The 15,398-nt window shown below is 43.0% G+C and overlaps 1 protein-coding gene across 1 annotated transcript; it reads left to right on the forward strand.

Moving 5' to 3' along the window:
• The first annotated feature begins 6,032 nt into the window (after positions 1-6,032).
• Positions 6,033-15,055, forward strand: AEN (apoptosis enhancing nuclease). Its single transcript, XM_072402711.1, has 4 exons — positions 6,033-6,154; positions 9,686-10,300; positions 11,396-11,590; positions 13,703-15,055. The coding sequence occupies exons 2-4, from the start codon at positions 9,695-9,697 to the stop codon at positions 13,907-13,909; spliced, it is 1,008 nt and encodes a 335-aa protein (XP_072258812.1). The 5' UTR covers positions 6,033-6,154; positions 9,686-9,694; the 3' UTR covers positions 13,910-15,055.
• The last annotated feature ends 343 nt before the right edge of the window (positions 15,056-15,398 follow it).

The raw sequence follows: 15,398 nt of genomic DNA on the forward strand, positions 1-15,398 counted from the left end.
TAGGTCACTGATCATTTATTTTTCATTTTCTAAAAAATGTGAAGACACTGATATGACAGAGGTGGGGCTGCTATGGAAGGCATCAAATGGTTAGGATGTTGATTGAGAATAAATATATCACTTGTCCCCATCTTAATCAATGCACTGATGATTCCCAGACAATTTCCCTGTATGGGCAAAAACTGATTGATTAGATTGGTATCGGTCTGGTTGGTAAATCAATTTCCTGGCTACAGCTGAAGCATATATAAGTATCTAAAGCTTCTAAAAACATTTTTTGATAAGTCAGACAAAGAATAAAAAGCAGAGATAACAACCAAAACATTTTATTTTACTCACTGAGAGTTTCTTACTATTTGTTTAGGGTTAGTACACTTTGTCTTATTGTAAGGGTGTAATTCTTGGCTTGCAATGTAGAAGTCATTCTTCCTACTGACCACCCTACTAATATACTGGGAGCTGTGGATATAGTAATTATCAAAGGGGTTATAGTAATAATTTAATTTATGTGGAGGTTTAACCCATAGGAATAAAAGGCGACAATTTCCAATGCTAAATGATTTGTCCCAATCTCTATCAACTTTCCCAACTTTGGGCCTGATTTAATAAAGCTCTCCAATGCTGGAGAGGATACACTTTTATCAATTAACCCGATTCAGAAATTTGGTCCTAGATTGAAAAAAGTTATAGCAAATCACTTTTAAGAAATCCAATCCAGGTTTGCTCGATCACCCAGCTTCACTGATGCAAGTGTATCCTCCCCAGCTTTAACAAATCAGGCCCAATGGGTCTGGTTTATTAAAGCTCTCCAAGACTGAAGAAAATAGACTATTATGGGAGAATCTGGGGAAGCCAAACCTGGATAGAACCAGTGCCAGCTAATAGCAAATTATTTTGAAGAAATCCATTCACCCGGGTTCTCCCATGATAGTCTATCTTCTCCAGTCTTGGAGAGCTTTAGTAAATCAGATCCAATATGCATTACAAGCTGCAGCACATCACATAACGCCTACTTTATAACTGGCTTTATTAACTGGCTGATGGACCTTCAGCATCTTCTAGCTATTTCCGCCTCAGCCTTACTGTCCCTGGCCCCCCAACTTTCATTTATTGAATGTGAGCCTCTTTGGTCATGAAGACTCAGCATCACATATAAGTATTAGAATGGGTGGTCTGCATAAAGCAGGGTGCTGTGATGTTTTAAGAAAGCCCCTGCTGAGCCCACTCACTAGCCGTAATCTGCTATATACAGCCCCTGTTGAGACCTCCCACCAGCCATATTCTGCTATAAACAGCTCCCGTGGGCCCATACATCAGCCATAATCTCCTATATACAGCCCCCACTGAGCTCACCAACCAGCCTTTTTATGCTATATACAGCCCCTGCTAAGCCCACCAACCAGCCATTATCTGCTATATACAGCCCCCCCGATCCCACCCACCAGCCATTATCTGCTATATACAGCCCCGGCTGAGCCCACCCACTAGCTATTATCTGCTATATACAGCCCCCGCTGAGCCCACCCACTAGCCAATATCTGCTATATACAGCCCCCGCTGAGCCCACCCACTAGCCATTATCTGCTATATACAGCCCCCGCTGAGCCCACCCACTAGCCATTATCTGCTGTATACAGCCCCCACTGAGCCCACCCACTAGCCATTATCTGCTATATACAGCCCCCAGCCCCCGCTGAGCCCACCCACTAGCCATTATCTGCTATATACAGCCCGTGCTAAGCCCACCCACTAGCCATATTCTGCCGGCATTGCACAAAGAAACACAACTATCCGATGATAAAATCACTGAGTCTAAAACAAGCTATATGTAATATGCTGGCGCCTGAATATGGAAAGGTTTTATTTAAAACCGCAGAAAAAAAAGGAAGGCAAAATATAACCAAATCAATCTTTAGCTTTAAAAAAGTCCAACAGTGCGTCCGTAGATAGACTGAAGCACGGTAATGATCAGTGCTTAGGAAGTCAACTCAGAACATGCCACATCCAAGAAAAGTAACATGGTATTTGTATTACAATTATGATAATGTATCACTGCACATTTCTGCACAAGAAAAAAAGGATTTTTTTTCTCAAATGCAGCTATTTTTCAAGCCTCCAGCTTTTCTTTCTTTCTTTTTTTTTATTTTCTTGATGTTGGTTCTTTATTAACATGCGATCAGGAATACTAATGACAAAATGGATTGCTGTAAATATTAAAATAAAACAACGTGAGTCTATCATGCTGGGTTTATGGAGGCTCTGTTGGCAATTTAATGGCTGTTTGTGCAGTATCAGTGGCATCAAGCTGAGTGCTTTATTAAGGGAAGATACAGTATGCATTGCCTCAATATGTCCGATCTTCTATTACTTAAACATAATAGAATGCTGGATAGAATGAATGACATGCAGCCAAATATAAATGCATCCGGAAACATATTTTTGTGGCTGTGAAGGCTGCTTCGGAGGCTCTTGGGAGGTTGTAATCTCCTGTAGTTTTTAGAAGGCATGAAACCCAGCTGTCTTTGTCAGTACTACAGAATCTAGTCATCTTAATCACACGTAGCTAGGGATTTGTATTCCTCATAGCTGTTTTCTGTGATGGAAAAGCAGCTTGCAATGTTACAGGTGAGTATTCCCAATTAGAACTCCAGGTAGGCAGCCAACCTGCTCTTCATTCTCAGACTGCTGTTATTATTCATCTTAACCATACAGTTAACACTATAAGAGAAAGAACAAAATTACAAATGAAGCAACTTTCTTTAAAGCTGGATGCCAGCCTTTCATTCGTATCATAGGATTCTCCCCTGTGTTGAAAGTGTTCATTCTGCATTTTAAGGCTTCTTGGAGCCAAACCTATGTTCTGGCCGGAGAACAACCAGCATTAGTAAGCCCAGACATTCCCAAGTTTTTTTTTTCTTTACCCCAAAGGAACCCTTACAATAATTTTCAGTTCTCAAGGAACCTGTTAAAATAAATCCATTGGAGGTCACTGAAAGTCCCTTACTTTGGTGGTCAGTTGGAAAAATGTGGTGTTAAGAATGTGATCCCTACATATAGTTAAAAACATCATCTGTGCCATGCTGCTGTTTCCGCCAGGTGGCTTGGATAGCGAATTGTGTTAAAACCATCAGATGAAAGGTCAATCAGCCACAACTCAAGGAAACCCTGGAAACTACCTGCAATAAGAATTGCTATTTTTTCCTTTCCTAACCATCCTGACCGTCCCTGTGGACATCCCTTCATTCAGTGGATTTCAGTTCTTTCAATCATAGAAGATCAGTATCTCATATGGCATTATTACTAAAGCACTACAACTAATTGTTGTTCTATTCATTATGAACAGTCCCCTGAACCGCAGTCTTGTTCAGCCCTGATGAAGCATTTTTTGCGAAGCGCGTCAGTTCAAAAAGACAAAAAATTGGATCACATGGATACATCTTGAGTTCTCTGATTGTGCAACACCATCCAGTGTACGCAAGATATTATCTTTCTGTTCATGTAGAAATAGATGGCTCATGTTAGGGTGCTCTATGTACAATAAATTGTTTTGAATTTAATATTTATCCCTTGTTGAAACAGGCCAATAAAGCGGAAGTAAACTAAAAATTCACTCACCTTTACTTTCGCAGACTTGGGGGTCCCACACCATCCAATTATTTACCTTCACCCCGGTGCTAAGGAAGCAGCAGGCGCCAGCATCTTATTTTTTTGTCTTTCGGCTTTTGCCTACGTCACCTGATCTCCCAATGCGCAGGAGTGAGATTGGGCGACATAGCCTGCTGAAAAGGGGGAAAAAAAGAGTGCCGATCTCACTGCATGAGTGAGATAGGCATTTTTCCCCCATTGAGAAAAAGCTCCTTCTGCGCATGCCTGAGATTGAGAATGCACAGAAGGAGCAGCCAGAAGCCTCCTGGGATGCGTGATGCATCACTCATAGGAACGATGGGGTGGAAGTTGCTGGGCCTGGCATTTGGAGAAGACATCTTGTAAGTCCTAGTACTAGACTGGAATTGATGGAGCCAACTCGAACGTGGAGAGGGCAGGAGGCTTGAGAAGTTAGAGCTTGGTCAAACACCGAGAGTGACAAGAAGGCCCCCAAGCCAATACCTCTGGAGTAGACTAATCTAGCACTGGAGAGTGGGAGCTCTGGGAGTTCCAGGAAGACAAGGAAGGGTATGGTCTCCTGATGTAGCACACCTACCGTCATTTACATGGGAAAGGTTTGGAAGCAGATAAGTTCGCAGGAGAGAATGGTACCATCCACCGCAGAGATATGCAGGGGTTGAGTCAGTGGCCCTATAGGCCAGGTGCTAGTCGTGGGGAAAAGGCCTTGCGGGAGCGGGATTTCTCCATAAAACGTATATCAATCTGGGTAGCCAGGGAGATCAGGTCATCCAGAGCAGTGGGAATTTCTTGACCAGCCAAGTCATCCTTAATGCGATCAGAAAGGCTCTGCCTGAAGGTAGCGTGTAAGGCCTTGTTGTTCCAGGTCAGCTCCGCCACCAAAGTGCGAAACTTAACAGCGAACTGGCCCACGGTAAGTGACTTTTGGTGGAGATGCAGGAGAGCGCTGGCTGTGAAGGAGGCCTGAGCAGGATTATCAAAAGCCCTCCTAAAAAGGCCCAGGAAAGCTTTAATGCTACAGATGAATGGATCATCCCTTTCCCAGAGCGGAGACGCCCATGCCAAGGCTTCTCCATAAAGCAGGGATATCACGTATGCTACTTTAGCCCGGTTAGTGGGAAAGCTTTGTGGCTGAAGCTCAAAATGTATATTGCACAGGTTGATGAAGCCATGGCAGGCCTTGGGATCCCCAGAAAATCGTTGTGGGTGTGGTAGGTAAAGTGCAGAGGCCACTGGTATAGCAGAAGCAATAGAGGGGACCAAAAGCTGATCCAGCCGGGTACTGAGCACATGAAGCTGGCAAAGTACCTGGGTTTGAGCAGCTTCCTGGGCGTCAAGCCCCTGGGCGAGTAGTTGTTTGGGATCATGCTCAACCAGGGTGTAGATCAGCTGCTCTTTACTGACCCTGGGTTGTTTGAATGTCTTGAACCCCACTTGGATCATAACGGCTCTGCCTCTTGTAGCTGATCACCCTGTCAGCTATGTAGCTCAAAAAAAGGTTGGAAGAAAAAGAAAAAGGGGGAGGAAGGATTTACCAAGGAATTTCCTAAAAACAAGGGTCCCCAAACCCTGGTCCGTGGCCCAGTGGGCTGTGGCTGTCTGACAGGTAGACCGCGGCCCTGGCCGGTGTACCCTCCAGCAGGGTCAGAAGAAGGACCCCGCTTGAGGGGGGACAAACTGGCCAGAGCCATGGACCATGTCTACCGTATGCATTGCAGGTTCGGGGCAGTGGGCGGGTTTTGTCTCTGAACACAACCAACCCACTGGGCAGGTTCTGGCATCATGACGTCTCTAGGGGTAATTTCTTCCCCTTTGAGTGACACACAGCTACCTGTGCATGGGAAGATTCCCATGAGGTAATGTCACATTCACTGTTTTATAAATACAGCCTATAAAACGACATGCTTAGTAGGCCACCATCAGCCTTTTAATGCCACCCAAGTGTCCTCACTTGTTCTTGTGACAACTCTAAAATTTAAGATTTGCTTCTTTTTAACAGTTGTCACCAGGACAAGCACAAAGTCAGTGAACACAGAAGTTGTACAATTTCACAAAAGAGAAACAAATCTACATAAACTTCGTTTGTAACATTTGTGTAATGTTCGCTGATCGTGCTAAACACGTGTGCACGGAGAAATAAGGCTCTGTACTGCATACAGAAATCCTTTAGAGCCAATCACAGCCGGTCCCTAATCTGGCTGACTAATCACAGCTAGCCTTTAATCTGTCTGACCAATCACCCACCCGGCAGTCTATCGTTACGTGAGACACGCTGCAACCTATAGCATGTGCATTCGCGCATGACGTCACCCCTTCCAGCCTGGCTGCATTCTTTAATTTTACGATCCAGGCAGCTTCGTTTATCCAATCAGAATTAAAGAAAGGCGGGCACTTGTCAGTAGCAACCAATCACAGGCCAACAAGGACAGGGACATGCCCGGGCATAGAACTGAGAGAAGCCGGTAGAGGAACACGTGGTTGCTGTGAACGGTTCTGTGTGAGGAAAGTCGGCGGGCACCGGCAGTGACAGGTGAGAGCAAGTCATGGAACGGGTGTAGAATTATAGAATTACAAGCAGCTGGCAGTGCTTCTGTTACAGTCACATAGTTGGTCGCCCTGTACTCCCCCAGCTTGTTGGAATTCTGTGACATTTTAGCAGTTGTTTCTATAAAAGTATCCGTTTTTATTTTTTAAAAAATGTATGGTGACCTAAAATTGTACATAACAATAATAAAGTGACTCCTTCACTTATCTCAGCAAGGATAGGTAAGTGGGCACCAGGAGCAATGCATGCTGGGACTTGTAGTGATCAAGGGCCCCCTCCATCCTCATCACACCATGGTTTGCTATGGCCATCATCAGCGGTGTTACACATGTGATAGAGAGAGCTGTCATTGGGTCCTTTGCTTGTGTGGCACGCCCCCTGCTGATGGGGTGCAGCATTGGGGCACTGAAAGCGTACCTAAACTCAGAAATTTCACTTTACATGAAGGGTAGACAACCCCTTTATGTTAGGTAAAAATTCTGTTTGTTTGTATTTTTTTTAAAGTGCAACTGTCACCCCCTAATTCTTGATCGCCTAGGCAATTGATAATGAATGGGAGCACAGAGCCTCCCTACCTACGTCATGAATCCCGGGAGGCTCTTGGGTGCTCCTTCTGCGCATGCCAGAGATGCTTGGGCATGAGCAGAAGGAGCCTTTTCGAGAAAAGTGAAAAAAATTGTCAATCTCACGCATGGGCATTGGAATCAGCAAGCTTTTTCCAACCTATGTCACCCAATCTTGCGCCTGGGTCGGGTGATGTAGGAAGAAGAACCCAGAAGTGGAGGCCAAGTTAGTGGTGCGCTTCGCTCAGAAACGGATGCCGGGACGGTGTAGGACCCAAAGAAACCCCTGGACCAATCAACTGATCTGCGGGATTGATGGTAAGTTTTTTTTTTTTTTGGTTTTGTTTTGTTTTTTTGGGCATTTTTTACTTTACTTCCTCTTGACAGAGGCCAGCAAGCTGTTTCACACTGCCAGAATCAGATTAAAAGGTACCTCTAAATAAAACATATGCATTACAAGACTGGTGCTTAAAGTGTAAGCGAACCCAAAACAATAAAATCACACTTACCTTCAGTCCCACAGATCAGTCCATTGGGAGGTTTCTTCTATCGGGTCCCGTGTCGCCCCAGTATCCAATTATGGCTCGGCGCAGAGGAATTGATGTTCTTATTCTCTCTTCTGCGTTCTCTTACTACATCACCCGCTCTCACACTGCGCAAGTGCCAGATCAGGTGACGTAGATTGGGAAAAACTTGCTGATTACACTGCATTCGTGAGATCAGCAATTTTTCCTATTAATGAAAGGGCTCTTTCTGCACCTCGGCCATGTGCACAGGGAGCAGCCAAGAGCCTCCCGGGACGGGTGATGTAGGTGTCCCAGGGGGGCTCTGCGCTCCCATTCATTCTTGATCGCCTAGGCAGGGCCAGATGCAAGACACCCTCTGGATGGGTGGTACTGCCCTGCAGGATTGAAAGTAAGTGTATTTTTTTTTGGGCGGTTTTGAGTTTAGTTCCGTTTTAACCTCCCAGGCAGTAATCCTGAGTGTGGCTCGGGGTTAAATTTCATTACAAAAAGCAATAACCCGGAGCCACACTTGATGGAATTAGGGCTTACTTGGTTCCCACGAACCCGCGGAGTCCTTCGGCTTTGCCAGTCCGGCATCTGTGTCCCCTGGCCTCACATCCCTGGCGTGTGAACGTTGGAGACGCAAGGCCTGGAGATGCAGATGCATGCGACGTGTATACATGCATGTGGCGTGCGCTAGGGTGTGGACCGACATCTGACAGCTAGTGGTTGACTGCCGCCCCCATTCATCCCTTATGGGGTCGCCACAAGAAGACTGGCAAGAATCTGATGTGTTCAGCTGTTGTCCAACATAATTCATTGATGCGGACGGATCACAGAAAAACTGCTATATGTGTCAATAGAGGAGAGCACTGCTGAGTACAGCTCCCTCGTTCTCCCCTCTCCATAGAACAGAACAGCATTGTGTGTACAGTGCTCATTCATTCATCTGTCACTCTTTTGTTGCTGGAAACTGTGCCAGAAAAAAATTAAATGTGTGTATGCAGCCTAAGACGTGGTGGTCCTGCCACTGATGCATTTCCTGCCCTAGGTGATAACACTCCCTGCTAAGGACAATGTTGTCCTCCTATGATAAGAACTCTCCCTACTTCTCATCTGGGTGTTCTGGGGTGCCAGTCGCAGCCATTCTCATATCATGGACAATGCAGGACCAGCAGTCCTTAATGTAGTTTCCATCATGTAGTATTAAGTTGCATTGTTTTGGTTACATGGACCTTGTACTAGAATATGAGGTCTGTTTAATGAATTGGGCCTCCTGCACCAAATCCCAAATGCTTTGAAGGCATAAAGAAGAGTTAACCATAGTCCATGCTTTAGGTCAATCTTTCTCAACCTTTTTACCATGGGGCAACCCTTGAAATTTTCAAGTTTCAGGTCTTCAGGGAACCCTTTCTATAAGTATTATATCCACAGCTCACAGTGCATTAGTGTGATGGTCAGTGGGAGGAATGTCTCTTACATTGCCAGGCATAGGGAAGATTGTAATCCTTGCAGATAGCCAAAAAGATGATTTGTGTCCGTTAAGCTGATCTGAGAAGCACAAATTGCTCAAGGAACCCCCAGCAACCTCTGGAGGAACCCTGGTTTAGAAACTGCACAAGATCATTTTCATCCAAGATAGTTGATTGCAAAAGTCTATCGTGTCCAGCAGTCCCCAACTTCATATAGCATTCCAGGTCAGGGACAACAGATCTCATTTGTTATGTGGGCAGCACGGTGGCTCAGTGGTTAGCACTCTGTCCTTTGCAGCACCAGGTCCCAGGTTCAAATCTCGGTCAGGACACGATCTGCATAGAGTTTGCGGGTTTTCCCCATGTTTGTGCGGGTTTCCTCCCACATCCCAAAATTAGGTTAGGTTAATTGGCTTCCCCCCCAATTGTCCTTTGGCTGTGGTAATGACATATACCTATGGTAGAGACATTAGATTGTGAGCTCCTCTGAGGGACAGCTAGTGACATGACTATGGACTTTGTACAGCGCTGCATAATATTTCAGCGCTATATAAATACTGTGTAGTAAAATTATTAATAATAGCAAAGGAAATCCCCTTTAACTAATTGTTACCGGAACAAATATCACCTTTGGAGATTTCCAATTTCTGTTCTGGTGACAGCTCAAAGTTTTGGACTTTTAGTCCTATTGACCAGGGGTAATAGAGTGAATCAAGCTGACGGAATAACTGACCTCAAGAAAAGTCTGACAAGGGCTCCAACCACTCATCAGAACTAAAAAAGTTAAAGATTTAAACATGGAGCCATTTGCAGAACCTTTGCACAAGTAATTTCTTTTTCACATTACCTCCTCGCTGAGGGGACGAAGCCCACAAGTTGTATCTGTAAAATGCACCAAGTGACAGGTGCTCTTTGGACAGGTGCTCCTTCTGGTAGCTTTCATTTGTTAATCCTTTTAATGTGTTATCTCCACAGTCCCTACAGATGGAAGGCAAAGCAGCCAACAGTTTATTTTACGGCTTCCGTGGGTCCAGTCATTACTTGAACTCCTTCCATAAAGAGGTCCTGATGGAGGAGCCTAACGTTAAGAGCCACAGGAAGAGTCGTAAACACCAACGTTTCTTGAAGTACAAAGAATATCTGCAGCAACGTGGGCAGCATGGCACTACGCATGGACCACAAGTAGATGAAGTGAGCAACAATTGCTCGGAAGAACGGTCTGAAAAACTCGATAAGATTAAGTCCATGCTTTGTTCTCTGCCAACCACCACTACAATATCTTCTGCATCATGTGACTACGACAGTGGCTTGTCTGTGTCAAGCAGTTCTGCCTCAACAAGACCGTCATCCCCTTGCTCTTGGCTAAAACCTGGGAAGTGTGTTGCCATTGACTGTGAGATGGTTGGCACAGGGCCTGGCGGTAGGATCAGTGAACTGGCACGGTGTAGTATTGTGAACTACAATGGAGAGGTTTTATATGACAAATACGTCAAGCCAGAGCTGCCAATCACAGACTACAGAACGCGGTGGAGTGGCATCACCAGGCGACACATGCAAAATGCCATTCCATTTAAAACTGCACAGAAAGAGGTGAGTGCTATGAAACTTGGCATTGATGACATTGTATCATTTTCCTGTGATTCTGTATTATGTTAGAATATTATGTTTATTACATCACTTAGTATTACAGGCAATTCTGTAATGGTGCTGCAATAATATGTAAGTAAATGCTCCAAATGTGAACTCATCTACAAATTGAAGCAAGTCAGTGCTGCTTAGTTATTTCATGTGATTTGATTCTGAAGGGTAAATCATCTGGAAAGATGGGTTGAATCAATTTGAGGCTCTTTGCAGGGAACATGAAAAGCCAATGTGTGATTTATCCCCAGTGCCATCTTTTCTCTGTTACATCAGTATCACCGTTTTAGTGGCCATTACAAAGGGAGTTTGATTTCCCTGTTGGGTTTTCCATTTATCTTTCACCAGAAGGATTGTGAAACCAACAATGAATTCTTGTATAGTTTAAAGCGGACCTAAACTCAAAATCTTTTCTTTACATAAAGTGTGGACAACCCTTTTATATAAAGTAAAAATTATATTTATTCCATCACGTCTAATGCGGTAAATTTTTTCAAAAATATGATATTTAAAAAAAGCACCTCGCCTTTCTGTCTTGATTGCCACGGCTAACTAAGTCACGCATCCCGGGAGGCTCTTGGCTGCTCCATCTGCGCACGACCTATCTTGGCCATGTGCAGAAGGAGCCCTTTTCTTTAATGGGAGAAAAAAATTGCCAATATCACTCTTGCGCAGTGAGATCGGCAATCCATTTCCCCATCTACGTCACCCAATCTCGCGCCTGCGCAGTGTGAGATCGTGTAACGTAATGAAGAAGAGTTTCAAAGTTTCCCTATGTATAGCAATAGAAAATTCCGATCAGATTTGATTTTCCATTCATTCACATGACACTGCTTATGTGTCTGAACGTGGACCAAAAATAATTCCCTTTCAATTGGACAGCTGTTTAATTCACTTGAGATGGTTCGACTGAAAGTGAAAATGTGGATCTTGCAATAGATAAAGATAAAATCTTGCCGTAGATAAAGACTTCTTCGTATGTGTAATGCCTTCTGCTGATCTGGTATTTTTTCTGTGTAATAACCTTTTCTATGTATTGTTTTCCAGATCTTGAACATGCTTAAGGATAAGCGAGTAATTGGACATGCATTAAACAATGATTTCAAAGCTCTAAAATATTACCATCCCAAGGAACAAACAAGAGACACTAGTAAAATATGTTATCTCACCAAAATGGCGTGCCTAACACACACGCCTTCCCTAAAGAGCCTAGCTTGGCATCTCCTGCAGAAAAAGATACAGGTAAATATAAATATACACCGGGTATTTATTATTGTTTCCTGCTTCACTGAGCATTTTCTGCATGTCTAGATAGAAACTTAGCAGAATTTTTGGAGTAAAGTTACTGGAAAAAACATTATTATTGGAAAAAAACAATAATATGTTAAACTCTTTTTGTATTAGAATAACAAATCGGTATTTTTTTTCTATCTCAGAAAATCTATAATACTACACACTGTGCTAAAAGTTCCTTCTTTGGTTTACTGCTCATATTGATCTCACGTGTCGAAATAGAGCCGTTCCTTTGCCATAGGGAAGGCAGATTTATGTTATCGTCAGAAGACAAAAAGATGATCTGCCTGAATTTTAGGTTTGGGATTTTATGTGGTCATCTGACCCAGCTATTACCTGGAAACAGGCATCTGTGTAGGAATCCTTTTATTGCTTTTGTTTGTTCAGCATAGATGAGATTTGGAGCTATAGATGCTTTAGAAACCAGGAGGAATGTATGAAGTGCAGGGATCTGTGTACATGGCTTCAGCAGCTCTTTAAACCTTTCTGTTGTAGCAGAACCTAGTTACAAAGTTCTGGAACTTTCTAATAGGGCTCAACACTTGCTTCCCCCTTTCCACCACCTGCACATTCTTATTGGTTGATAGCAAGCTATTCAACTTGTAAGGTCCACTTCCCTGTCAGCACCTACCTAAACTCAACAACTTTCCCTAAAAACCCACCATGAAGGTGCAGTAATGTCATCATATGTGACCAGGTCCCAAAATAATGCTGGTTGCTTGGGTAAATAGTGGAAAGTATTCTCATTGGCAGCTAATGATTAACAATGGACAATCTCTTAATTTCACCTCTAAACGTCTTCTGGTTCTATAAGGAGGATAACTTTTCGTTGCCCATTTTTTTTTTCAACTGGTAATGGACATCACCTTGTTGGTAATGGGATAATGAACCCCCTTTTCTCTTTGCAGTATTCTCCCCAGAAATGTTTTTAAGCTAGGTGGGGAGAGAGTATAGGTGGGTGGTGATCACTGTATTGTGACCCAACTTTTCAGTAACCACTCAAAACAGATGGTTACTTAAAATTGCCAGGTAGTGCGCCCGTCTAAAAGGACATGGGGACAACACGGCTCTGTAAATCCCTGCAACCTCTTTATAACCAGATTATAGTTAAATATGCTTCCTGAATTTGAATATGGAGCATGTTTTTATGTATTTCCCCAAAATAGTTCTTTAATCCTATTATTGTTTGTTGCTGACACCTGCTTAGACCGCTACCAAGAATAACACCACACTGCACATGTGGCAGAGGTGTTTTGTGGCAGCGAATGTTTACCCAGTGGGTTGATGATTGAAATTAGGAACCCCAACCGACTGCTCTTCTTCACTTCTTAATTCATGGAATATGAACAAGGAAGTACTTGGGCTTCCCGGTTTATTTAGATCTGAAGGTAATTGCCAAACATTAGACTTTTGTGAATCTTCCCAGTCACCATACTAGGTCTGTGCTAAGGTTGGTGTTCATCCGTTAGTTAAATCACCAGAGCAGAGGGGCATCCATATTCTTACTTTGTAGAAATGAATTGAGGATTGTTTAGCCAAACAGATCACTTCTATTGAAGCTTTCCATAAAACAGTGGTTCCCAACATTTTGGACCTACAAACCACTAAACTTACGGGCTCCGGACTGCATTTTTGGGGAGCTGGGTGTCTTTTAAAGGGGAAGAAACTTTCCCCATAGTGATGTTATGATGTCAGAACCCGCCCAGTCTCCCACTGAAGATCTGAGCCTGTGATGGGGGAATAGGCGGGTTATGTCCTGAGACACAACCCACCTACTGCCCTAAGCCTGCAATCCGTACCGGGGACTCAATCTGCGGCTCTGGCCGGTGCCCCCCCCCAAGTGGGGTGCTTCTTCTGACCACGCTGGGGGGCTCACCAGCCAGAGCCACGGACCACCAGTTGACGACCGCTGCCTTAAAACACGTTTAAAACTACCCTTTGATTGTCATACATCCCCAACACATGGAACACCTTCACGGCAGTCAGAGATACATTGGTCATATATAATTACATGCATATAAATTGTATTTTTTTTTTTTTTTTTTTTTTTTTTTGATGCAGGTGGGTAGACATGGACACTCTTCTGTAGAAGATGCTCAGACGTGCATGGACCTGTATAAAATAGTTGAGGACCAATTAGAACAAGACCTTCTTACTAGGGGTCAGGAAACCACTGTAAGCATACCAGAGGCCAGTACTTCAAGCAACATCAACCACTACATGGATGATCAATATTGGCCGTCAGACTTGGATGAAGACTGCAAATAATACTTGACTGTTAGATCTGTAACTGTCAATGTCAACTGTCAAATATCAATGTTATTAATATATTGCTGTTTTGTGTATTTAAATAACTTATTGAATACTGTGACAGTATACAGGAAATACTGAGGCAGCAGCATCGGTAGGTCAATGCTGAGAGATAATTTGCACACTTAGGGGCCATTCACACCTTCTGAAACATATTTTACATAATGCGGTTTACATTGAAGAATGAAAAGACGTGTCCATGTGTGTTGCTGTGCATTTGTGATGCACTTTATTTTGCACATAAATACTCCTCGGCGCCCCTTTTGATGTGTTTCCATTGATTCCAATAGGAAAACACAGGCAAAAACGCACAGGTGTGACTCTGTTCTCTACCTCGTTGATTATTCTTTCTAGATTGACCCATTTGTATTGAAAGGCAGTTGGACAGACACCTATATTTTCTTGGGGGAAGAAACAGATTTATTTGTCAATTATACCTTTTCTATAAAATGTTAATCTCCACTTCGGAAAACAAAGAAAGAAAAGTTTAATTCACGGTTTTCACTTTTTAAAAAAATAATGGGCTTATCTATTTTCATATAAGAACTGTATCTGTTGCCATCAATCCCATGCAAGCTATTAGTATAAAAGAAGCTAAGTGATACTAAATACTGATATTAAAATATTTATTCAGAAGAGGTTTTAATATAAATGTTTTTCTGTCCATAAACATCTTTGGAACATCCCAGTCCTTTACTTTCCTCTGTTGGGGTGGCTACATTAGTGCTTCATGGCCTTCCTAGTGGGCTGTAGTAGCCACCATGCCCGGGACGTGTGTGCATTGTTCAGCCCTTGTCATCATAGATCAATCAATCTAAAACATGATGATAAGAATGTGGACTGGACTAGCACTTTCTGTCGTTTCTAGTGCATAGTGATATGCTTTTAACTTTTAGAGGAGAGCAAACCATGGGGAGAACATTCCTATTAATTGTAAAGTAAATTTGCAATATGTGGTTTTAGCCGAAGGTGCTATTTAAATATAAATAATTATTCATATTTATAGTTGAATTTTTTACTTTTAGGCTTTACACAATCTTTCACCCGAAAAGACTTTTCCTTACACTGGTAAAGGTATTACTTAGAATAAAGATCTATAAAATATTTTTCTTTTCATATTTGTATTCTATCTATTGTACATTCTACTAATTTTAAGATTATGACATCCCAGCCTGTGCAGGTATAATAACTTTCCATCTTTTACTTTTGAAGAGACTTTCACTTAGTCTATGGCCACACTCCCCTTAATTGGAGTATTTGTGAAATACCCAGTGCTTATGATTCAGAGGCAAAGCTAAGAAATATGGAGGATGGTGATCGTACCTAATGCAGTGTTCTCCTCAGTTCCTTTTAGCTGAGCACACCACCTGCCACTTTTCAGTGACCACCCGGCTGTTTTTGGGTGCTTACTGAAGAGTTGGGTCAAAATACAGGGGCTGCCACCCAC

The sequence above is a fragment of the Pyxicephalus adspersus genome, chromosome 2, assembly GCF_032062135.1.
Source record: "Pyxicephalus adspersus chromosome 2, UCB_Pads_2.0, whole genome shotgun sequence".
NCBI classification, from domain to species: domain Eukaryota; kingdom Metazoa; phylum Chordata; class Amphibia; order Anura; family Pyxicephalidae; genus Pyxicephalus; species Pyxicephalus adspersus.